This window comes from Lactuca sativa, chromosome 6 (assembly GCF_002870075.4).
Source record: "Lactuca sativa cultivar Salinas chromosome 6, Lsat_Salinas_v11, whole genome shotgun sequence".
Taxonomy (NCBI): Eukaryota; Viridiplantae; Streptophyta; class Magnoliopsida; order Asterales; family Asteraceae; genus Lactuca; species Lactuca sativa.
The window spans coordinates 131,917,271-131,944,299 of NC_056628.2; the positions used below are offsets into that span (position 1 = coordinate 131,917,271).

The following is a 27,029-nucleotide window of genomic DNA, read 5'->3' on the forward strand; positions in this document are numbered from 1 at the left end:
AATCACCTTAGATTGCTTCTTTAATTGCTTGCGGGTGTCTATGAAGGTTTGCAATAATCTTTGAGACTCGGGAATTTTGGATAAGGATTCAACAAAGGGAGTATTAATCGGGATTCCCTTCACATGCTTAACAAACTCTAGATGCTCTCTTTCTAGTGGACTAAGGGTAGCTCGGGAAGGAAAAGGCAAAGGCGGCTGATAAACTGAACCAACTACATAATTTTTCTATTCGTGACGGGCCCACGTCGTGAACTTACATGGCTCACGTCATGAATTCTGCAATTTAGCAGCATCTTGATTTTCGAGCTTGGGCTTCTTCAACTTTGGATCGGCCTGCTGTTGTTCAACTTCTAAGGCTTCTAAGAACTCAGAGATGGCCTCTTCTTCAGTATCTATAGCCATTACATGAGATTAGGCCATCGTTTCGGGACTTTTCGGGGACAACTTCTCATAAACCAAAGTAGTTAATTGACCAAGTTGTATTTCAAGGTTATTGATGGAAGCTTGTTGATTCTTTATTAAAGTTTGCTGTTCTACCATCAATGCATGATGATTCTTAACCAAGGTTCTTTGTTCATTAATAGCAGAATCAGTAGACTCATGTCTCTTTTCTGAAGCTTCCATAAACTTCATCAACATGGTCTCTAGATCGGGTTTCTTCTCAACTGGTGGCTGCTCCTTTTGATAGAAGCCTCGACCTGTCTGCCTATACTTCTCTTCTTTTTGGTTTTTATACTCTTCATATGGAAGCCACTCCTTCTTTGGTTTCCTCCAGTCTTCATCAAACTTATCCCCACTCGAGTAGCACACTTGAGCTTTTCTGTTCCCAAACTCATCTAAATTGCAGTCCTTGGTCAAGTGTGGACCACTACACCTCTCACAACCCACTCTCATGGCATGAATTGAGTGGTCCATTTGTGTCAACCTCTGGTCCATACTATTTAGCATAGCCATCATGGCTGCTATTTCTTCAGTTTGGGCCCATCCACCGCCTTTTATTCCATCTTGCCTAGGGTTATGGTATTCGCGAGAGTGCTTCGCGAATTCTTCAATCAGCTCCTTGACGTCCCTTGGATTTTTTTTTGTCAAAGGTCCTTGAGAGTCAAGGAGTTGTCTCGTCATAACGTTGACCCCATCATAGAAAATCGACATCTCTTGTTGCACATTTAGATCATGCTGAGGGCAATTTCTGAGCAAGCCCTTGTACCGCTCCCATGCTTCGTATAATGACTCCCCCGGCTGTTGCTCAAAGTTAGCTATTGCCTTTTTGAGTTTAGCTATCTTGGATGGTGGGCAAAACTAGTCCATAAATTGCTCATGCATTTGAGCCCAACTGGTGATTGTACCCGGTGGAAGTGATTTTAACCACTCTTTAGCAGCTCCCTTGAAAGTAATGGGAAGCATCCTAAGCAAGACGGTGTTTCTGTTGACATTTGGGACATTGAAGTAATCCGCAATATCATTGACTTCATCTAGATGCTTAAAAGCATCCTCATGATCTTTCCCATAGAATGGGATTTCCTTCAGTGCAGTCAAGATGTGCCCCTTCAGCTCGAATGTGGTAGTGACAGGTATTGCGGGTTGGACTAAACCGGGACCCACATCTTCTCGGATCCGCTTCTTGTAAGCTCCCATTGACATCTCTTCAATGTCTGCCATCTCGTTCCTTGGCTCGTTCTCTGGTTGGCTCTTATGTTCTTCAAATCCAGGCTCGGTATCGTATTCAGATTCGGTTTGGATGGGTATTTGATCCAGGTTTTCAAGCTTGCTCTTGTTCTTTGAGGATGAACTTGACTCTCCTGTCTTCTTTCCCAAACTCCTTGAAAATGCTGACTTTAGTTCTTGCAATGGCGTCTTCTTATCAGTCTTTTTGTGAAGTGCAGCTTCTGGATCTTCAATCGGTGGCACCAAAGGTGTGGTAGAACCTCTGGTCATGAACTCCTGCAAACTAGACAAAATAAAAACGTAAAACTGAACTAAAATACTAAAAACTAAAAATCACAGCTCTCACGTCGTGAGTTTATGAAACTCACGTCGTGAATTCAGTGACAGAAGCAGAAATCAAAATTTTTGTTATAATAATATGCTAATAAACTAAGCTAATAAACAAAAATAAATAACTAATTAACTTTTCGCAGATTTTATTCCACAAAAAGGGTCGATTAATCTAATGCAACTAAATAAACTAATAAACTGGCCGTTCCCCGGCAATGGCGCCAAAAACTTGATGTGCACGAAAGTACCCACTAATTTTAATATTTATAACCTAACAAACTTAAACTAACTATGCACTTATAGGCAGTGTACCTAGTCAGATTACAGTATAGCTGGGGTAAGTCAGATGTCGATCACAAGGAACAGTGTTACTAATTAATCTACTTGCTATCAAATTAACCCAATTATTAACAGGTTTAGAAAGGGTTTTATCTGATTTTACAAGATCAGACGAACTTAACTCAAATTCAATCAATAAGTAAAAACACTCTTGTCTAGTTCAAATCCACTTTGTCCTTATGGCTAGCTAATAATTATGGATTATCAAGTTGGTTTTAATTGTATTAGTAATTTAAGTTTAACTTTACCAATAATTAATTAATTCATGTAAAACTAAGTATGGTCACACACAATTAAACACATAACCAATTATGAATATGAATATGCTATGTAAGATTTATTATGTAAACGCAATTATAGTCATAATCTACGTTCTCTAGCACAACTAAGTTTATTTACTTTAATTACTAACTAAGATTGGTCAATCCTAGCTCTAACAATTTAATGTTCACTAAATCATTAGGTAAACAAGTTCATGCAGTTAATGGTCACTAAGCTACACAGAACATGAAATTAAGCAACTAGAGAAACAAATACAAGCATGCTAGGTAACTATAAATCAAACACAAGCAATTTACCAACTAAATAAATCCATAAAAATTAAGCTATTCATAAGTTGGAAGCTTCATCTAGCTAAACAAGAGTAGCTAGATTCAGCTGCTCATAATAGCAACTAACACCCTAACACAAATCAAAGTATAATGAAACATGTTCCTAGGTAACAAATAAGTAAACTAAATTATGGACCTTCACTCTTTTTGTGTTGAAACCCTCTTTCCAGGATCTTTCTTCTGCTAAGAATCGCCTTCTGGAACCTCTTTTTCTAGCCAAAAGTCTCTTCAATTCGTAATGGTTAAGGATATATATAGTTTGCTGATTTTAATAATTCACGTCGTGAATAATAAGATATTCATGTCGTGAATACAAGATAACTGTGCCCGACAAGGATTTCTTCACCCGCATACATATCTTCTAGATCTTAAACTCACGTCGTGAATCTTCCAATTCTCACGACGTGAAGACGCTTTTTCCAGATTTTCTTTTCCTTTAATATTTTAACTCCCAAAGTTTCTTTCTTTAACACTTTTAGTCCCTTTTCATCAAAATGTCTTCTTTTTGGCTGAAAATAACATTTAAACTCATAAGTACCATTATTCTATATAAATAGCCAAGATATATACAAAAATGTACTTAAATATTGCCTAAAAATAGATATAAATATGGCAATATCAAAGATCTACCTCTCAAGCTGACATGGGCAATGACATGGATATCCTATAAATGATTCTTCTCCTAAAGGAAAGTAATCAGCCATGATAAAAAATTTTGATCATAAGGGAAAGGCAAAATCTAAGATTGTTCCATATGTCATTCCCAATGACCCTGTTTGTTTCTACTACCATTTGAAGGGACATTGGAAGCGAAGCTGCCCTGACTACCTGAAAGATCTGAGAGAAGGTAGAATCAAAAAGTTTGACTCTGCTTTAGGTAAGTCTACTGTCTAACCCTATTAAGTCCCTAATTGTTGATTCTTAATACATGATGTGACAAGGTTGCATTTTGATGTTTTGTAGGATCATGCAAAAGTAAGGAAGCTTAAAGGAAGAGTATGCTGAATCTGGTCGCGAAGATGGATTTCAATTGCATGGTTCGATGATCATATTTTTTAGGTTCTGCTTAAGAGTTATGATAGATTGCTTAGAAATATGTAGTAACATAGTTTTCATTTGTAATTGCATTGCAAGGAAAAGTTTTTTTTCGCATTTTATAAATAAATAAATTTTTTTTATTTTATTATATCTCCTTGCAATGGCATTTGTGAAAATTGATGTTTGTATGTTTCTATGTTAGCAATATGAATTTGATTCTCTTGTTTGTGGTAGTGTCAAAATTTGCCAAATAAGGAAAGATTCTCATCACCCAAGTTTCAGTTGGATAGAAACTTGGAATCATGCAACTTGTATTGTGTGATGAATGAGAATTTTCATCTTTGGTAAATTAAGACTAATTCCTTGTTCACGTGTATATGTGAGTCAAGTGAAGGACTTAGGGATCAGGTACACTGGGTGTGCGCTGGTCAGGTCCACCACAAAGAACGATAAGACTATTCGTCATGATTTACTAAAGTTTAGTAAATATGGTTATGCTTACAAGTTTAAGTATAATTTTGAACATTGGAAAAGTTTCAATGTATGGCAGGATGAATAAGAAGAATCAAATTAGGTAGAAAGATAAAAGTTTCTCCAATCTGAAGAGATGGGAGAGTACTTTAGTATCGTGTTTTATGATCATCTTAATGATTAAGAAAAACCATATAACAATTGATCCTCTAAGGATATCTTAGTGCATTTGTATGTCTAAGAAGAGGAATCATGAATTGTTGAACTGGTTAAATCTAGAAGATGAGTCATACTTCGTTCCAAGAACAAGTCTTAGAGTCATACTCCAAGATTATAACTTGAGTGACATAATCATAAGAAAGGTTTATAACACTTGTCAAATGTAGAGTAAAATGTTTTCTTACTCTTGTACATTTGAAATTGGTAAGTTGTGATGTCTTGGTAAGGACAAAGACCAACTAAGACCAATGGTGTGAAGTGTTTATCTTGATAAGAATCCACACCAACTCTTGAATATTTGTTTGTCAAGGAATGGTTCTTGACAAAGTGAATCTTATATGTCATGAGGTCAGTGGGAGTCTTAAATATCTTGAAAGTTTCAAGAACTAATCAAGAGTAAACCTATTGTTAAACACTAGCACACGACTTGAGGTTTGTAACATATCGTGTTGACATATTCTTGTTTCTGTGCACATTCCAGTTAAGTTGACTATGCATGTGAGTTCTATGAGTTCTCAATTGTTTGCATAACAACTTGGAAGCAATTGTAGGTCTTTGTGCTCCCAGGTGGCAAGAAATTAAGATTGAACAAGTTCAGTCCATATGAGTTTGGATTTGTCACTAACCTTGTCTTGTGATTATGGTTATGACAAATTCACATGGATAGGAACACATATACCATAAAATCTAAGTGTCATAAGGTTTCGCTCCGCTTCATGAAAATGATTGTGAGGAAACGCTTTCACTAAATAGATTTTAAGGAGATAGCATTTTTGACATTTGCATTCTCAAATTCGATTGTGATTACAGCATCCGTCTTCATAGTTCAAATTGTGAGAAATGGCAAAGGTCTAAACATTTGGGACTTATTGATGTAAGTTCTAAAATTGTTAAGACACACATGTGAGCTATCTAAGGAAAGGTTTATGATTTTGAGAAGCCTGAATAAAGTCTTATCGAAGCATCTCGTATCAGAAATCTAAAATTTGGTAATGAAAGTCAATAAGTATTGATTTCTAGAAGTCCAGCTGATTTCTGGGTACATGTCAAAGCTAGTGGGAGCATAAGTGTGATGCTGGTAAGTTAATACTTATTATGCTAGTGGGAGCATAATTATTATGGAAAATATTGCAAGTTAGCAATGTTAATTATATAAAAACAAAAGGTTTCAAATCGCAAAGTTGCAGGGTTTGAAAAGTTGTTTTGTTATAATTAAGGGAGAGAAATTCTTACTTCATTTCAAAATCTAAAAGCATAGATTGAGATTTTAATCAAATTTAGTCATATATATATATATATATATATATATATATATATATATATATATATATATATATATATATATGAATGTTATGTTGGAATGGTTCAGCATAAGGAAATTGTATATATGTAAATGATAATTGTGTTCTCAAAATTTGATTATGATTACGACATCCCTCTTCATAATTCAAATTATGAGAACATGGCAAATAAAAATATTATAGCAAAAGACTGATCAAGTATCGTGTCTTTATGTTAGACATTATGAATCGCATCCCATATGCTTCGGGTATAGGATCGATTGCATATGCTATAATATTCTCGTGTTCTAATTTTCCAAATGCCTAGGGCATTAAGAGGGAAAAAGGAATAGAACCGGATATGACTAAAGTGGTTAAACAACTGTTAATGACAATCTAAGTTTTGCCAAGGATTGGTCGCTTTAGGACAGTTGGAAGTATAGTAATGAATGGGCCATATTGACATTATTATGAATAGACAGGATTCTATTAATAATGAGTCGTCGTATGGAAAATATGGAATGTTTCCATATTGGGGGTTGAAGAATAGATGAGAAAGTTAGAAACTTTTATGCATGAAGGATGTTCAAAGGAATGTACTTTAAATTTAAAACTTCATTTCCATGGAATTGTCTTGTTACAATCTCCAAAGGAATATTTCGTAATATCATTGGTCAAGTCTCTGTGACTTTTGGTACCTAGAAATTACAAAAGAATCATTGCATGATAGTTTAGAATCTAACACTTTCTAGCAGTAACAAGAATTTGGAATTCTTAAACTTGCAATAAGGATTTGGAATTGTGAAATGAGTTTCATTGAAGATGTGTTCAATTGATCTATTTCAAAAAGAAAGGACATAGGCAAACATAGCGTGCATGCTTGGAGCATGGGATAACTAATGTTTTAATTCAAGTATTGAGTTGATAAATCGAAACATTATACAATGAATAATGTTTAATCATATGGTGATTAAATAAAAGGTGTTTTATTTATATTCATAGGTTCTGAGACCATATTGGATTCGATTATTATTGTGTTTCACTTTGAATGTTTTGAATTCCCGAATAACTAGGTTATTCAAACCATCCACAATCGATCATACTTTGGAAGTAGGTATTTGTAACTCCCCAAATATGCTTGTGTATCAATCAGATCCAATCAATTGGATGATGAAAGATCAAAATAGAAGAGAATGAGAAGAAGAAGATGATGAATCTTGTATTATTTGATGATTAGAATGTAAATCCAAATACAAGATTCACACACACTAACAAACACTCACTTCTTCTCTCTAACTTTCTCTCTCTACAATATGCTCTCCTCTCTCTCTCTTCTAGCCGTACACTCACATGACTCTTCACCCTATATACATGAGACACCAGCCGTACACATGTGTACAACCGCACACCATGTGTACGGTCGTAGATAGGGTGTGCAGCCGTACACACGTGTACGACTGTACACAGCCACAAAATCACATATTACATTATAGAAAAATATATTTTCCTAGAAAAGCAAAGTATAAACCATATTTTTGACCCAACAATCTTCCCTTGGTTTATAGCTTTCTTTTCTAATTGACCCAACAAACTCCCCCTAAAAAGTAGCTGGCTTTTCTTGTTAATCTTCATTGGGAGCTTGGTTTCAGCATTAATCTTCAAATTTCTTCACAACATCAAGATGAACTTAATGAATCTTCAATGAATGAATTCATCTTGAGAAGTTGGGATTTTCTTTAGAATTTGACATTTAACGCACATTGGGTGAGGAGGCTTCTTGTACTGATTCTTGAAAGATAGCGCTTTCAGCTTGAGAATCTTCAGAGAGAACATCAGAGAGAATAAATCTTCTGGATCACTTCAGTAGGTTCATAGATTGAAGCAGATTGATTGAGGAGGCTTCAATGCAATCCGTCACATAATCTTCAAGTACAACTTGGCATTGCTTCTGGGGTTGAAGGATTGAATGTTGAAACAATAATCTTCATTTCTTGCTCAGAATTCTTCGATGCTCACGGATGAAGCTTTGGCTCAGAAATCTCGATAAAGTCTCCATGAGTTTCATCTACACCTGAATTCACTTTTCAAGACAAAACAAAACTAAAAGAAAACTTAAAACAGAAACAAAACAAAAATAACACTATTTTTGGATTTTTAATTTTCTGATTTTTTGTTTGATTTATTTTGAATTTTAATTCTCCCCCTAAATTTGTGCATAGAGGAAAACTATGAACAAATTTAACAAAAACAAAAATATTCGGGATCAATGTTGTGAGACAGCCTTAACTTGTTTATCAGTACCGTCACCTTTATGAATAGATCTGGTCAATTGCTGGTATTGTGGTCCACTTAAACTCAAAGGCTATTGACAAACTTTTCTAAATAAACCATTTAGCTGATGACGACCACAGGTATTGTTGTCCACTTAAATTAAGCAATGAGATCTACAGACAACCTCTAAAAGGTTCAATTTTAGTTGCACTAGAACGTGTTCGCCACTTCCCGATATACCCTGGTTATCAAGAACTTCCTAAGTACTCCTTACTTTAGGTAGGGGTGGCAACTCTCGACCCAACCCATAACCCAACACGAAAATAAGCGGGTTAGGGTTGAGATTTCTGACCCGCCAACCCGTTTATTTAATGGGTTGGGTTGGGTTACGTGTTTGGTTCGCGGGTCAACCCGACAACCCGCCTAATTTATTTAATTATCTATTTATTTTAATTTTTAACAATCTAATATTATACTTTTATTTTCTATTTATCATATACATAAAAATTAGTTTGGTATTCGTGGGCTTGTGTTGTGGCTCATGATCATAGATCCATTTTCACTCCTTGAGTCCATGGGTGCAACCAACTACAGTTACTGCGTGCCCTAATAAAAAAAATGCCTCTCTTTTCCAGTATACACATTCACGATCACGAATGATTGAAACGAAGGATATGAAGTTAATAGTTAAGAACTGATCTTCGAAGGCAAAAACATCACGAACTCACGATTCAGTCACTCATTGGGCCACTCCTCATCCGCTCAACGTAGTTCGCACTTCGCACATTGCACTCGCTCCTGATCAGCTTCGATGTTCGACACTTTGAGTCTTTGACGTTCGCTCGTTCCAATCAGATTTTGACGGTAACTCGGTAAGTCAGTAATTAACAATCTATATTATATACACTCTATAGAGTATAGATTAGTAAATTACGGAATTACCACCAGATTTTGACGTTCGCTCATGATCCAAGCATCCATCGACGTTCGACACTTCTGATTTTGTTTCTAAATCCAGATTTGGACGACTTTATTTTCTTTATTTATTGATATTATTCTATCACTGGAACTTGAAATTCAGGATCTAATTTTGACTTGTTTTTACCCATTATTTATCGATTCAGGATCTGATTTCTTTATTTATCGATTAAATTCTATCACTGGAACAATTTAATAATTTTGACTTGTTTCTAAATCCAGATTTTGATGACTTTATTTTCTTTATTTACACTGATTTTGACTTGTTTTTACCCACTATTTAATAATCAGTAGTGCTTCTTTTTCTGTTAAACAATAGCGTTAACTTGTTAACCATTATATTGTTTGTGTAGGTCGATATGGAAGATGTTATTGTTGACAATCATGTTGAGGTTGACAATGAAGAAAGTGAAAGTGATGATTCAATTGAAGAAGTTGACGCACCAAATGAATCACAAGGAGTTGAGAGTACTTCTTCAAAGAAAAGGAAAACAAGGACATCAACTTCAGATATTTGGAAAAGCTTTACTAAATTACCAAGAAAAACACCAAATGAAACCCTATATTGTGTGTGCCAAGGTTGTCAAGATCGGGATCCTACTTAGGATCATTTTTGGCTTTGCAAGATCGGGATCGTAAGATCCAGATCGAGATCTTAAGATCCTACCAAAAAAAATGACAAAATAATAAGTTTAAAACATAAATAATACATCCCCATCAACTAGTTTACCATTCAAAAGTTACAAAATGTTCAAATCATTAGTCATAACCCAAAAATACTATCAAAATACTATCATTTCTAGTCTAGCGTAACAAATGGTGCATCCATATCATTGTCTCCTAAATCCAAAACATCTTCTCCTAATTCTCTTCCACCACCCGCACCTGCAATGAAAAAAAACATGATATATCGACCTAAAAGCTATCATTGTCCATTTATAAAATGATGTGATAAATAAATAACTCACGTAATTGATCTCTTATAGCTCTTTCAAGAAATTCATTATCTTCACCGCCATCAGACGCTTGCGGCCTACTTGAACTTGAACCATCAAGAGGATTAATCCACTCTTCATCTACATATTGATTAGAAGACTCCTCTTCAGTAATCCACTCGTCATCAGAACTAACATCATCAAGATTTAACGTTTCAAGTCCCATTTGATCATGTTCTTTTCCTTTCTTTTCTTCTTTTCCATTTAGCTTCAAGTTATACTTCACATACACAAGGTCGTTCATCTTTTGTTGATGTAGTCGATTTCTTCTCTTGGAATGTACCTAAAAAACAAAATAAAAATGTAACTGGAAATTTACATAAGGATATAATAAAATTAAAGTTAAAATAATAGTCTTGTTACTTATAAATTACCATCTCGAAAGCACTCCAATTTCTCTCACAACCTGATGAGGAACATGTCAAACTCAAAATTCTCATGGCAAAATTCCTCAACTCGGGTGTGTCAGCTCCGTATGAATCCCACCAATCAACTGGAGTTTTTTCTTTTCTTGTTAATTTGGCTACATTAAAACCAAATAGCCCTCTTGCATTAGTGAATTGATCAAATTGACAATCAATCGTTTTTGCAAGGTTCTCATCATCACCACACATTCTTTCCAGACACATGTATAATCCACCTTTAATCCATCCTGTATTCTCAAAGTCAGAGTTATATTGCGTCATTGGATTCAAGAAATAACCCGCTACATGGAGCGCCCTATTAAGTTGATTATACCATCTTTCGTTAATAATCTCATGGATGGGTTCATACCTAAAAATATATACAAACAAGAAATATGAGATAGTTCTAAATTAAACACTAAAAATATCGACAATGAAAAAAATCAAATACCTTGTCTGGACATTTTTAAAGTTTGATTTAATTTCATTTTTTGCATTTACCATGGCTTGGTAAATGAAACCCATGGCTGGTTTAGAATCTGAATCAACCAAACGAAGAACCTTCATTAGAGGACTCGCGGCCTTTAGACACGTCACAACTGATGGCCAAATTCCTAGATGATCCATAATTATATCCTCAACATTCTTTCCAGCATCAATTCCTGCATAGTTAGTAGACAACCATTTTTCGGAGGCAAACATCGAGATCAAAGCGCCTTTCAGTTCAAACAAACGACCAAGTGTTAGATAAGAAGTGGCAAATCTAGTTGCTCCAGGTCTAAGGAGTTCTTTTCCTTTTGTAAATTCTTTCAGCATAGAAATCAATCGTGACCTGTTATAAATGAAAGTTGTTATGAGAAATATAAGAAACACTATATAAAATAAATAAATAATCAATCATCACCTATTATAGATGAAACTTGTTATTTTTCTTCCTTTTGTGATGGTTTCCTTATGTTCTCCAATCTTTTTATCAAAATCCTCCAACATTAGATAAATGCAATGAGGTGCACATGGTGTCCAAAAAAGTTTCTTCCTCTTTTTCATTAACATTTCTCCAGCAGCCTTATAATTTGCAGCATTATCTGTCACTACTTGAACAACATTTTCCTCTCCTATTTTTTCAACAAAGTCATCTAACATTGCAAATACTTGTTCTTTGGTCTTGATAATATTAGATGTATCGATTGATGCTAAAAAGATGGTCCCTCTAGGACTGTTTACTAGAAAATTACATATTGATCGGTTTTTCCAATCACTCCATCCATCACTCATTAATGTGCAACTAGTCTTTTTCCACTCCCTTTTGTAATCTTCCACTAATGACTTGGTGTAATCAACTTCCTTGTCAACAATGTAACTCGTATTTCATGGTAAGAGGGGGGGATTAAGGCCTCTTCCAAATTCACCAACTATCTCAATCATTTTATGAAACTCGGGATTTTTTACACAGTTAAAGGGGATGGCACTCGTGTAGAAAAACCTTGCAATTTGTTGGCAAACTCTTTCCCATTCATCCTTCTTATAAATTGTATTCAAAGTTCTTTGAACTTTTCCTTTTTTTGAAACAAAATTCTTCAAGTTATTTCCTCTAACATTCCTCTCATAGTCCTCGTCATCTTCATCGACTGGAAATACGCCTCTTTTTTTCTTTGTGGCCATATCACTATCTTCCAACAAACGATCGAATTGTACCCTAACATTTTCAAGAACCTTTTCACAAGCTGAGACATTATTACGTGTGCGAGCTAAGTGATGCTTGAATCTAAATATCCCACCGGTGCATATAGAATCACAAAATGTACATTGCACCTTTCGATCACCCAAATCTTTACCATGCTGCCAACCAGGATCAGTTCTAGCCCTAGAAGCATTTTTTCTTATTCTACTTGTTGTTGGCTATGTGAAGGTAGTTGCAGGTATCGATCCAGAATTATTTTCTGTCATAGCTGTATAAATTAGAAACTATTAGAATTACATATAGTTACATACAGTAGGAATATTGGTAAAGGGACAGGGACCAAAATATTAAACAAACTAATATCTACTTATGACATTAAGAATTTAAAACCCACCGAAAGTTTTATGACTTGAGAAACTAATTTATTAATGAGGATATTAAATTCATTGTAATAAATTGTGATTATGCTAGTTAGCATTTTATGTAATGGGTGAAGTGGTGAACTACAAAGTGACGTTATATATAATTTAGTGGGAAATTGCAAATATACATTATGCATTTATGATACAAAACCATAATAATTGAATAACTAGTTGATAATAATTAAGGTGGGTAATAAACTAACAATAATACACAACAAAAACATATTACTCATGTTTTTAGCACCAAAAGTCCATAAAAAGTATAAAGCGGCAAAGTGGAAAACGACTGTGAGAGGTCAAAATTTTCTTTCATATCGATTATGAGGGTTTTATTAAACAACTATAAAATATGAGTTGTTATACGCTGAGAAATTTAAAACAAGAACAAAGAAAAAGATGATATTATACGAGCTATAGGATGCCTAATTCATTTTGAATGATGAAGCAACCAGCAAAGATTTCTTAAAAAAAATGAGGCCAGATTTTCTAACAAGAATAAGGAAGAAGATGAAATAAATTGTCAAACGTACCTATTTTTCTTTAGTTCAAAACATCAAACTTCAAAGATGACCTGCGATTTCTTGTTTCTTCATAAGGATGACATGGTGAAGCAAGGGAGAAAGTAGAAATCTAGAAGACGACAACCTGACTTTTAGTTTCTTACTTTCTTTTACTTTCTACCTAGGGTTAATTATTTAATTAGCTTAGATATTAAAGAGTCAAGACCCACTAAAACAATCAATCGTAAATGGATATGGACTTTGGAGTAAATGGACCTTGGGCTTGGGGTTAAGTGGTAAACTCTTTAAAAAAAAGTAAAAAAAATAACATTAAACCCAAATATAGGATCGGATCATATTGCGATCCTACGATCCGCGTTGCGATCCTACGATCTCATGTGCGATCCTACCCAATTTCTGATCCTACTACGATCTGGCTCGTTTTTTGGAGGTAAGAGTATAAGATCGTGCAATCTTACGATCAAGATCACGATTTTGACAACCTTGGTGTGTGCAACAAATGTGGTCAAAAATATAAAGCAAGAAGTGAAAGCGGTACCGGTAATCTACGTCGCCATCGAAGGAGATGTGAAGATAATAATACTAGAGACATTGGCCAATATATGATTTCTGATAGCCAAGGTGTAATGGATTTGAGAAATCCAAAGTTTAGTCAACAAAGACTAAGGGAATTGTTGATTGAAGCTGTTGTTAGACATGACTTGCCATTCTCCTTTGTTGAGTATGAAGGAATTAGAAGTATTTGCAAATATTTGGAACCAAATTCCAGTCATATTTGTAGGAACACAACAAAGGCAGACATTAAAAAGTTACATGCAAGTCATTGTGTTAGACTTCGTGGCGAGTTGCTTAAATGCCCAAGTAGAATATGCTTAACTTCTGATGCTTGGACATCAATTGTTACAGATGGTTATTTGAGTTTGACTGCCCATTATGTTGATAGCAAGCGGGTCTTACAAAAAAGGATTTTAAATTTTTCTGAATTCCCTCCTCCACATACTAGTGTTGCTATTGCTGAAAAGCTTAGTGGCTTGATCAAAACTTGGGGAATTGAAAGGAAGTTGTTTTCTATCACTTTGGATAATGCTTCCTCTAATGATGTATGTGTTGGATTGCTTAAGAATCAATTTTGTTTGATGAATTCTTTAGTATATGATGGTAAGTTGTTTCATCTGAGATGTTGTGCCCATATTCTCAATTTGATTGTTCAAGATGGGTTGAAACAAATCGATGTGGCTGTGGAAAAAGTTAGAGAATGTGTGAAGTATGTTAAAGGATCTTCAGCAAGAAGACAAGGTTTTCTCAATGTTGCTCACAAAATCTTTTGGACACTAGAAAGGCTTTGATGCAAGATGTTCCTACTAGGTGGAATTCTACTTATATGATGCTTTCTTGTGCACTTTATTATTGACTAGCCTTTTCGCATCTTAGTTTAAGTGATTCTAACTTTCAAGATTGCCCATCCTCTAATGAATGGGAAAGAGTTGAGAAAATGTGTAGCTTTCTAAAAGTGTTTTGTGATGCAACTCTTCAGTTTTCAGGATCACTTTATCCTACTTCAAATTGTATTTCCCTCAAATATTTGGAATACATTTGAAGTTGGTTGAAGAGAAGAAAAGTCCCAATGAGTATATGAAAAAAATAGCTACCCAAATGTGGAATAAGTTCAACAAATATTGGGCTGATTTTAATGTTCTGTTAGCAATAGCCGTGGTGTTTGATCCTAGATATAAGTTGTCGTTAATTGACTTTTGCTATAAAAAACTCTATGGAGAAGGTTCATCACAATTTAAGGCTATTGAGAGTGCCCTTTATGAACTTTATGATGATATGTGCAAGCTTCAAAAAATTCAACAACATCCGACTCGACATCACATCAAGGGAGCAACGACAACGTTAGACAAAGTAATGTTGGGGGAGAGTCTAGTCAAAACAACATTCTTGAGGTAAATCATATTTTCTAATTACTATTAAATTTGTTTTTATATTTGTTTAGTTTTTAAATATACTAAATTGCTAATTCGTTTATATATATATATATATATATATATATATATATATATATTATTTTTTGTTATAGGAGTTTGACAAATATGATAATGATGATCCGGGTTCCAACACCATATTCAATTGCATGTATACCTTCTTGAGCCAAGAGCTAAAAGAACTTCTTCCATTAACATGCTTGAGTTTTGGAAAGCCCAACAATATAGGTATCCTGAATTAGCTAAATTAGCTATGGATATACTTTGTGTTCCCGTTTCAACAGTAGCATCTGAATCGGCTTTTAGTCTTGGTGGAAGAATTTTGAATGAATATCGAAGTTCCTTGAAGCCCGATGTGGTTGAAGCTTTGGTTTGTAGTCGGGATTGGTTGTTTGGAGAAAAAGGTAATATTTCATAATTTTTGGTTTTATCGTATTATCTAAAATTTTGTATTAATTTTTTTTCTTTACCTCATGTAGTTGATTTGAATGTGGCTATTGACAACCTAACTCAAAATGTAATGAATTTGAACATCAATGAAGACAATACGGAGGTTACAAATTCGAACATACTTTAAGGTGTCATTTGGTGAGTTCTTTTTAGTACAAATATTTACGTAGCTTTCAAAAGATCATAAATTTGATTGTTCATATTGTTTCTATTTGAAGGTTATGTTGAAAAAGTTGGTGTTAGAGGAAGAAATGGGAATTGTAGCATGAATGAATTATCACATTTGTTTTTGGATATGTTTGAACAATTGCACTTTTCATGAATGTTTTGATTTTTAGAGTTTTATTTGGATGTTTATGACTTTATGTTTAATGTTTATTTTGGATGTTTATGACTTTATGTTTAATGTTTATGACTTTTAGACTTCATTTTATTTGGATTTTTCAATTTCATCTTAAAATGTGTTGCTTATTAAATGGGTTATACGGGTTGGGTTCGACCCACTGACACGTGAACCTGCCAACCTATATACTTATACGGGTTATGTGGGTTGGGTTGGGTTGATGTTTCCAACCCGTCAACCCGTGACCCGCTAACCCGCCAACCTATATATTATATGGGTTGGGTTGAGTTTCTGAATTCCAACCCGCCAACGCGTGACCCGCCAACCCGAACCCAACCCAATTGTCAGGCCTAACTTTAGGTGAGTAAACAATTATTAAGGAGGAATAAAGACTTAGAGATAGATGCATATGTTGTGTCCCAGGTCGGATCTCTTTCAATCACTCAGACATGACAACATATGGCTAACTAGAATAGAGGGACTGAGAGGTAGAATATTGCATATGTTGTGTTCCAGGTCGGATCATTTCAATCATGCAAAGGAGACAACATATGACTAACAGATGGAAAGAATTTCATAGATAAGGAGCTGCATAGAATTAGAGTTGCATATGTTGCAATCCAGGTCGGATCTTCCGATCACGCAGAGGAAGCAACATATGACTGACAGATAGAAAGCAAGAAAATAATTTCCTACAGACCTACTTTATCAGAACCCCCCAGTCGCCCTATCAGAACCAGAATTAAGGACATAAGTCCGTACATCAAGGAAAATTTGAACCATTATTCTAGATGCGTATTAATTTAGTGTATCCCGTAGGTTCCCGTGTTTATCTCACTACTCAATATACCCGAGCATCGTATGGTCAGTCCAAACAATCCTATCTAAATCCACACTGTCAAATCCTTCATGCCTACCAGCACATTTGAACATAGAGTCTAGACAATTTAGATTCAGTCCTTTACACATGTTTTAGACTGCCCGTTATCACTTTCTTGATATCACTTCCCAAAACAACCTACTAAAGAAAGACATCTAAGGAAATAAAAAAATTGTCTTCAAAATGAATCAGTTTAAGATAAGCTTAGGAGTATAGAGAAGAAAACTCAAACCGTAAGTCACTGATTGAATTTGCATCCAGAAGGTCTGAGAACAACACACATAATCTCAGAACAGATCCGAAAATTCTTCATGTCATTAATCACAAACCCCATGTGATCCCTTCCTTTCTTCCCTTCCCGCAAAGGACACATACTCTCAAACAAAATTCCGAGTGTTGTACAGTTGAGAGATGCCTCCTGTCATGTGCCTGGAATAGCCACAAGTTTGATGATATGCCTCCATAGCTGCTCCGATACAGAGCAGGATCAGTTGGTCTTTGGAACCCAATCCATTTTGAAACTGGGTCGACCTTTTTCATCCTTGCAAGGTACTTTCTCCCATAACGTATCCTGCTTATCACAAACATAAGATGTGGAGATATTAGAATCATTAAGTGATTTGGGAGATTGAACCTTTGGTACCCATCTGTAGTCGGGTTTAACCCATTTCTTTTTCGAGCGGATGGGTGCCTCGACACTTGATTTTGAACTTGAAGTTGGTTGCCGAGATGGCTTTGACCTAACCGGTATTGGCTTTACAGGAGCATCTCTTGAACTTGACTTATGGTCCGACATTCCCTTCTTGCCCTTGGGAGTTGATTTCTTGGCTTTACAGGAGCATCTCTGATACCACTTGTAAGTCCCCAGATATGCTTGTGTATCAATCAAATCCAATTGATGGTGCGGAATCCCAATCAATTGGATGATGACAGATCAAAATAGAAGAGAATGAGAAGAAGAAGATGATGAATCTTGTATTATTTGATGATTAGAATGTAGATCCAAATACAAGATTCACACATACACTAACACACACTCACTTCTTCTCTCTAAATTTCTCTCTCTACAATTTGCTCTCCTCTCTCTCTCTCTCTCTCTCTCTCTCACTCACTCTTCTAGTCGTACACTCACATGACTCCTCACCCTATATACATGAGACACCAGCCGTACACATGTGTATAGCCGCACACCCTGTGTACGGCCGTACACAGGGTATGCGGCCGTACACGTGCAGCCACAAAATTACATATTACATTATAGAAAAATATATTTTCCTAGAAAAGCAAAGTATAAACCATATTTTTGACCCAAAAGTATTGAGGCAAGAATGTCATGAATGGGCCTATAGAGGTGTTTTCGACATGACACAAGTTTGCTACAGCGTTCATGAGTGCTCCTGGAATAAGATTCGAGTATTGGATTCAACCCACGATCATCTGAATCACATCATGGATTTTATCACGAGTGATTGTGAGACGATAATATCTGATATTCTTGAAACGGATACATGTGAGTTGTAGTTGCGAGTCGGTTGCACATTGATGTATGTAAATGCACTGGTAACTTGGTGTTATAAAACATATTGTTGTGTGTAATTTGATGAGTAAGTACAAGCAAGCATTTGGGTCGAAGTTTATCTGTTCCTTTTACCCCATGTGGATAAAAGCGATATATGTGGGCCCCTCGATGATTTAGTGATGACACCCCTAAGTGCTTGGCCAAGCTTGAACTGATTTGATTTGTTCAATTAGTCGGTCGTCATAAATCAGAAATTGGGAAACAACAGATGGACAGAGAGAAAGATTATAATCCATGTCTCAGTCCATATGATATCTAGAATGGAGGAATATATGATCCCTTATCTAATGGACGCGTCATTGACTAGGTCAGAGTTCGGCAACGACTTTTAAGAGTTATGATTGCTAGTCGGGTTGTGGAGTTGTACTTTTAATAATAGTTATTAGACTTATCCAAGTGGGAGATTGTTGGATTAGGTGTCTAAGCCCATAACTATAATTGGTATGTACTTGACCCGAGAGTAGCATGGTCCATTTGGGTTGCATGGCACCAGAACAATTTGTAAGGATGAACTTTTGAGAAGAGGATATTCATGATTTATTAATATATTATAAGTTCTAATATATTAATATGAAATCATATTATTTAATTAGTATTGATCAAGAATTAATTTGGAATTAATTTTGTGATTAAAAGAGACTAATTAAGTATAAGGGGTTGATTTGGTAAAATCATTCATTCTTATGGTATGGGCCAATGATCCATGATTTCTTAGGTGGGGCTAAACCCATGTGACAACCCATGGATGATCCATGGAGGTTTAAACCCATGGAGCCTAAGGAATATGGAAGGTCATGCACATTAGGATTTACATGGTGTAACTCTAATTTTTCCACACTATATAAGAAATCCATTAGCTCCTAAATTTGGTACCATAATGTTCTTGGAAGAGCTATAGCCGATTTTTGAGTGTAAGTATTCTCTGTCAAGTCCTCCATTGTTGGTGGTGTTGTGTGATTCCATTTGAGGTGCAACACTTGGGGCACTAAGTTCTTAAAGGCCAAAACTACAAGCTATAACAAAGAGGTAATTCTATAACTAAATTCCATGTTCTTTATATCAATTGTATGCTAGTTGTAGGCTTAATGCTTTGGAAACAATATTGCATGTATAATTAGCAAAAACATAGATACAAAGCATTTAGGGTTGTATGTGCACCATAGGATGTTGTAGTATATAACACTCAACAACAAGTTGGTTTCAGAGCCTTTGTTTGAGAGAATTGGAAGAGCATCCATGTGAATCCAGACTTAAACTAAGGAACTGCAATAGTTTTAAAATGGTTTTCAAAAAAATTGTTTTCAAAAGTGACCAAGGAAGGATGTGATGTTTACAATCAGCTGGAGCCAGAAATTATACGCCAAGTTACCACACTGTTATTTGATATGATGTTTATAATAGAACAGCATACTAGTGATAGGCTAGGGATCTTCAGGAATTGCATGATAGAATTTCCTGGTATGTGATGCCTAGCGTTACTTCTTGTATGGAATTGACATCATTAATGTAGTTTCTTAGTGTATGCATCACAATTTTACATAACTAAGATTTTATAGCCTGAGAGTGTTTGGTTTGGCCTTATTTACTATTCCTTTTTTGGTTGTGGGCTTAGGGTATAATCAAGTATTGACTGTCTATAAGATCCAGTGTTATGTATGATTAGCATACGCGAGTGTTGCAGGGTTGGTGGAAATTTTATGGATGAGTATATGTGTGAAAAGCCGGTTAGACGAGAAATGTTTAGCCACCCTCGTGAGAGTGAGGATAGGATGTATGCGTATCCTAGTTGTTGTATTTGCATTGGGCGGTTGTGATGATCCTTTGGGACAAATACTGGTCGATGTGGAAGATAGTATGGGCCCGTACTACTGAAAGCACAAGACCCATACGCATCGCAAGGGAGCCACAAGCCCCAAGGGTTCGCATGTATGATATAGTTGTGATGTTATGAATTGTGAAATTTCTGATATATTCTAGTTAATTTTCAGTATGGTGTTCATGAGGGGATCTAGTTCTGGATCAGGAGTAAGCGGCCAGGATAGGCCAGGGATGACTGATAACCATATTCAGGAGGTTATTGCCACTGAGGTGTCTGCTACTGTTCATAGATCTATGTTGGAGATGTTTGGGTCTATCAAGACTGCTATGATTGAGCTCTTTAAGGATCGATACGCTACTCTTTATGAGGCTACTGCTGCTACTGTTACCACATCTGTTGCTATTGTAGGGATTGGTAGGGGGAGAGCCTTCCAGTACCAAAACTTCGACAACATGAAGCCCCCTGAGTTCGATGGAGTTCAGGACCCTTTTGTGGAGATAAGGTGGTTGTCTGATGTAGAGGATTTCTTCTTCACATACTATTTCCTTGCTGACCATAAGGTCAAGTGCGCTCTGAAAGTTCTTCGGTCAGGTGCGAAGGATTGGCGGAGATTGGTGACTAGTGCCTACAATTCTAAGCAGAGAGTTGATTTTACATGGGAGCAATTCTCGGAGATGTTTCACTCGAGGTATGTTCCATTGGTGGAGAGGGACATGATGGATGAAGAGTATTTGGATATGAGATAAGGGACTGAGAGGATGACAAATATCACCAAGATATTTACCGAGAGGGCTCTTCTCTGCCATGAGTTTGCTGCTTCTGTGCAAGCTCAGATGACCCGATACTTGAGCATGCTCAAGATGGATATTCGTCAGTTTGTGTCCACACAACGTTATGGTACACTCATTGAGTTACCGGAGGCTTCAAGGAGGCAAGAGATTGAAATGGAGCTCTAGGAAAGGGAGCTGAGGCAGGACCCTGTGCAGTCACAGCCTGCGGCAAAGCGGTTCTAGCCTGCTGATTCAAGATCAGGAGGACAGAGGGGACACACTTGTGGAAAGTGCGGCAAGGTTCATGATGGTGTTTTTCAATCTTTATCTAGATGAAACAAATGTAGCAAGGAGGGGCATTATGCCAAGGATTGTCGTCAGTCGGCCCCAATACCGAGTGCCCAGATTTGCTATCAATATGAGCAGGTTGGCCATGTGAAGGCCAACTGTCCCTTGCTCGCTGCGAGGTCAGCTTAGGCTCCAACACCGGCTACTTTGAGGATCACATATGGACGCTAGGATAAGGAGGAGACCCCGAGGGCTCGAGGTCTCACTTTCCAACTCACCACAGAGGTGGCTAGGGCGGCGCCAGACGTCGTTACTACTATGTTTCGATTTATATTATGTCGAGTTATTTTATGATATGCTTATGTTTATGATTATGTTAGGTACCTTCTTAGTCAACTCTTTTCCCTCTCTTATGCTTTTTGACTCGGGTGTGAGTCGATCTTTTGTATTTCAGACGTTCCATAGAAAATTTTATATGCCTCTTGGGGAGTTAGAGTGTTTGTTGCGGGTTTCTATCGCCAATGAGCACAGGGTTTCTGCATCCAAGGTTTATCAGGGTTGTGTCCTGGAGATTTTTGGGGTGCCTTATCCATTAGAATTTATTCCTATCTACATGGGGGATGTATGTGTGATACTGGAGATGAATTGGTTGAACAAGTTTGGTGCAACGATAGATTGTGAGGGTCAACGGGTGGTGGTTTGAACCTCTAGTGGGGGAGAACTGGTTATCTATGGAGAGGGTACCAGGATTGGGTCAGCTTTTTGTTCTGCTGCATGGGCTCAACAGTATGGGTTATATTGCCTATGTTATTGATACTCGGGTTGGGAAGTAGGCTTCGGTTTTCGATGTGCCGGTTGTTAAAGAGTTTGTTGATGTGCTTCCGGAGGAATTGCCCGATGTGCCTCTACTAACACGTTGCCGCAAACATATTAAACAAATAAAATTTCACTGCTGGTTGCACTAAAAATATAACACTGGGAAGCGGGGTCGAATCCTCAGGGACAAAGTCTAACGGTCAATGCATTTTTGCATCAGGCACATTCTAGTCAATAAAACATAAATTATAAAAGGTGGTTTCTTAAATTAAACTAAAAACTAAAAATTGCAGTGAAAATAAATTAAACGAAAATCAATAATAAAAACGGTTTCTATTCTGCTACGACTTTTCCTAATCATACAATTAGTTCAGATTTGGTTATTGAGAATATGTTCTATCTAAGCTGGTACTGAGTAAAACTAAGAAGCTCTAGTATAATCTTTCTTTTTTACCTAAATTAGTTAACAAAAAAAAGCTTTTTGAATTAACCCTAAATTTTCATTGTTCAATTAAATAAATCTTATTTAAATCAGAATATCAGCTTTATGATCTGAATAAAATTCTCAGCAATACCCAATACTTCTCACAAGCTCGGAAACGTAAATATATGATTTTTACAGTTTATATCAGAGTTAAATCCCAAACACAAAACCAATCTAGTAATTGTTACTTTTACTAGTTAACAAGAACAATTATAAAATTTTATTAACTAATTAACTGGAATGATAAAAACCCTAGCTAGGTGATCAGACTAACAATAATTAAAAATCAAACATTCATTAAACTTAAAACTGAAAAATGTAGATAGAAACCAAAAAGAAAATCAGATCTAAAAACTAATCACATGCATGAAAAGTATTAATCTATGCAGAACTGAAAACTATGGTTTTAGCCAGACATGGATAAAAACGAACTAAAACTAGTAAAAAGAAAAACAAACTGATCAAACTTCTAAACTAAATGAATGAGATGATTCGCAACCTTCAGATCTTCAGAAATCGTTGAAAGGTATTAAAAATCTTCTTCAGAAGGGTATTTTGCCGTCTAGAATCGTCTAACCCTCGGATCTGATATTGAGGGTCGTATTTATATGCGAGACGGAAAATTCTAGAGAAAGAAACCGAAAAATGCGATTTCATATTCTGAAAATAAGATCTCATATTTTCTGATTTTTTTTCCAGATTTGCCCATGAATGATGCAGGATGTTATTTTCAACGTTTTCGGGACTGCGTGTAACACCCATAAAATTTACGCCAAATTTAAACTTTTAATACTAACAAAAGAGTCAAATAGTAATTGTTTTTACAAAACATTTCCAATTCATTTATCATCAGAGTGTCCCAAAATAGATCATGGGGATGAGGAGCGGTACAGTCACACATTCGCCTTCCCTCACTCTCCTGAAGTACCTGAAACAATAAACTGAAAACTATAAGCCCGAGGGCTTAGTGAGCTACCCCCAAAATACCATTACCACACTGGCAGAACCATAGCTATAACGATCAATCAAACAACATACATACTGGGCCATCGGCCGGACTGGTCCGCCCTACTGGGCCTACAGTCTATCTGAATCCATCCCGAGCCTTCGGCATGACTGGTCCGCCGCGTGGGCCTGCAGTCTCCTCGGACCGCTCAGAGGGTGTGTTGGCCTTCAGCACAAAGCAGGACCGCCTCACCCAACCAACAAGCAACTAACCATGTACGCATACTATCATATACTAGCATGTACACATAGCAAACGTATCTATCTCATTGACCATCAATCATAGCGTTTCACTCATAGCTAGAGTATCGACCTAACAGGTCACTAACATACCAATCCTCATGGATCATAAAAGCATAACATACTATCTATCCTGATTCCGACCCTATAGATCAGAATCTTATGTAGCATACCATAACTACCGATCTCTAATATAACAACCATCCTAAATAGGATAAATTCTAGCAAAGCAATAACATAACACCCATCCTATACCAGGATGAAATCTAACATGGCAATAACAAAGCAACCATCCTAACCTAGGATGTAAATCATAAAGGGTCGGCCTTGGTGCCGTAGACCCTATCAATATAGTGAGGATAACTCACCTCGCAGATGTCGATAGAAATGCAAACTCCAACTATCGGATCACTTGACACCGGCTCCACCACCTATAACCATAACACAATATACTCATAAGTTCTTACCCTTATGAGACACCCCATAACCTCTTGGAAATTCCTGATCAAGGTCAGAGGCCTCACTTAAGGTCAACAGTCCATGTTGACCTCTACTCGCCGAGTGCGCCGAGTTCATGGAGCACATTCCAACTGGCCGAGTCACCGGAGTGACTCGTTGAGTTCCTTCGAATCCCGATCGATCCTTAAGGCCACTCGTCGAGTTCCCCCTGCAACTCGAAGGGTACACACACAAGTCTATCCAAGGGAAAAGTCATCCGACTCGCCGAGTTGTTCTTCAACTCGTCGAGTTTTATGGCGATCTTCATCGGACTCGCCGAGTTGTTCATCCAACTCGCCGAGCTCAATGACCATCTTCATGGGACTCGCCGAGTCACCCTTGCGACTCGCCGAGTCCATTCAGTCCTCTTTCCATACATATTTGTTTTGAGCCATGCAGCGGCTCCAAATCACAGATCCAAGCTTCTAGGGCATAATTATCACGTAAAGTTGCAAACTTTACGTACATGCATGGCTATATGGGCTCCAAAAGTCTATTTTAAGTTCTTAATGGAGCTTCTAGTCCAAGAGGGACTTCATCTACAACCAATACAACAACTTTATGACTCTAGCACCCAAGGAGGGTCCATATCTGAAGTTACAACTTTAGATCTAGCCTATAACTCAACATCCCAACTTCAAAATCCATAAAAAGCCCTATAACTCAACAAGAGGAAAGAAAAGGAAGTAAGAATGACACTTTGATACCTTCAAAAGATGCTAGCTGAGGCAAAACCTGTTTCCCCCTCCTCTCTTGCTTTAGTTTCCTTTGTACTCTTAACTCCCTTCCTCCAAAATCCTCTATTCCAAGCTTCAAAAACACTCCAAGGCACACACACACACGAATTAGGGTTAATAAGGGCTATCAAAGATTGTAAGGAAGCCCAAAGGAGGCTGAGGCTCCTTTAAATAGAGCGCAAACCCTGGGATTTAGGGTTTCATCTGCCAGCTCCTACTCGCCGAGTCCTAATAGTGGACTCACCTAGTAGGCCACTAATCACGCGTTCTCACCCCGCTGCTACTCGACGAGTAGGTCGACCAACTTGTCGAGTAGAGCTTTATCCAGAAATTCATAATAAAGAAATAACTGAGGATCGGGGCGTTACACTTTGGAACAATAATGCAATTATAGAAGTGACAAATGCAATCACATATTTTGGTTTTTTTCTTCAGATGACTTCCAGATGACTTATTTCGACCCTGGGAAACTTCATGGCAAAAATGTGATCGTAGAAAAAAATGTGATCACTTACACGATCGTATTTTGGCCTACGTGATTGCATTTTTGGCCTTCTACACAAACACTAAAGTCGTCCAAAATTTTGTCTAGTTTTCATAACATTTTGAATCTCATCAATCGGAATTATGAGTCATGAGATATGGTCAAAATACTGAGAGGGGGTCAAAGCTGCCAACAACATCCTTTAGGCTTCAGATTGTAGCAATCTATCTTTGTATGATCAATTCGATCGAATTTTTCTTGACCAAAACATCTTCCAAGAATTTCTCAACATCCTTCTTCAGTTCCAACTCCATTTAGGTTCCAAATATGCAACCAACTGCTCCCAAAGTATTGCTCCACTCGAACTATCTGAAATTGACACAAAAAATGCTAGCAATACGAGAATTCTGATAAAAGACATGAGCTGAACATTATTTAAACAAATGACATGCAAATTGTCAGACCCCCGAACCAGACGGCAGAAACGTTCGAGGGATATTGTGACTTAATTGAATACCATCACAATGATTATACATGAATCATAACATCATTCATCACCATGCATTTAAATATTACAACTGATATTGTTTACATTCAGTACATTGTTTTAAACATTACATTTCCAAAACATAAACCGTTCAATACTAATTTAAACAAAACATCATGACATCACTGGATACATATTCTTCGGTTTACCTGTTACCTGAGAATACAAGTATTTTGGAAAAACGTCAACATATGAAATGTTGGTGAGTTCATAAGTAATGTTTGAAACAAAAATGATTTTTGTGAAGTTTGAAAACCCAGAAAATCCAATATTTTCTGAAAAGAGTATTGTATATAAGAAAAAGTGTGAAGATCCGTAAGTATGCTTGTTGATTTTTGTAAACGTGAATAATTGTTAGACTTTGTATACATCACAGAGGTAAAAGTGTTGAACTCCCCAGGAAAACCCGATGTTTTCCTAATACATCAAATTACGTGTCTTATTTATTGTTATACCGATACGACGATTGTTTTCGATAATTCCAGGTGACATTGGATTAATTATGGGTTGTGAGTCGTTATAATCACGCATTAATGAAAATGACTAGTTTATAACTACCAAATACAACGATCCCTTAGGCGTCGTCCGTACTACTCACTTAATCCAACCACCCTAACTTCTCATAGCCCCACAACCGAGGAGAAAGGAGGGTACGAAGCCCCCGTTATTTCCATAAGTCGTTCAAGGCTATCGTGAATGCGAAAGGCACTTGGCCCGACTCGCATTTGACTTCTCGACTTTGCTAGCAGTACCAAAGGACCCTTGGGGCCCAACATCACAATAAAGCTATTGAAAGTCCTTTTACATGGAATTAGGTCATAGAAGGCCCAATAACATGTAAGCGCGTTCCCTTCGGGCCTAAAGATCATGTCGTTGCGC

The 27,029-nt window shown here is 36.7% G+C and overlaps 1 protein-coding gene and 1 non-coding gene across 2 annotated transcripts; one reads left to right on the plus strand and one right to left on the minus strand.

Annotated features, from left to right (window-relative positions):
• The first annotated feature begins 1,168 nt into the window (after positions 1–1,168).
• LOC111887536 (small nucleolar RNA R71) lies at positions 1,169–1,275 on the plus strand. The gene has a single exon (XR_002848792.1). It is a non-coding gene; the product is annotated as a small nucleolar RNA R71 (small nucleolar RNA).
• Positions 1,276–10,001: 8,726 nt separating this feature from the next.
• Positions 10,002–12,475, minus strand: LOC111887513 (uncharacterized). Its single transcript, XM_023883681.3, has 7 exons — positions 12,414–12,475; positions 12,085–12,366; positions 11,506–11,961; positions 11,053–11,433; positions 10,572–10,971; positions 10,171–10,480; positions 10,002–10,087 (listed from the first exon to the last, which is right to left on the minus strand). Exons 1-7 carry the CDS (start codon positions 12,473–12,475, stop codon positions 10,002–10,004), a joined length of 1,977 nt encoding a protein of 658 aa, XP_023739449.3.
• Positions 12,476–27,029: the final 14,554 nt, after the last annotated feature.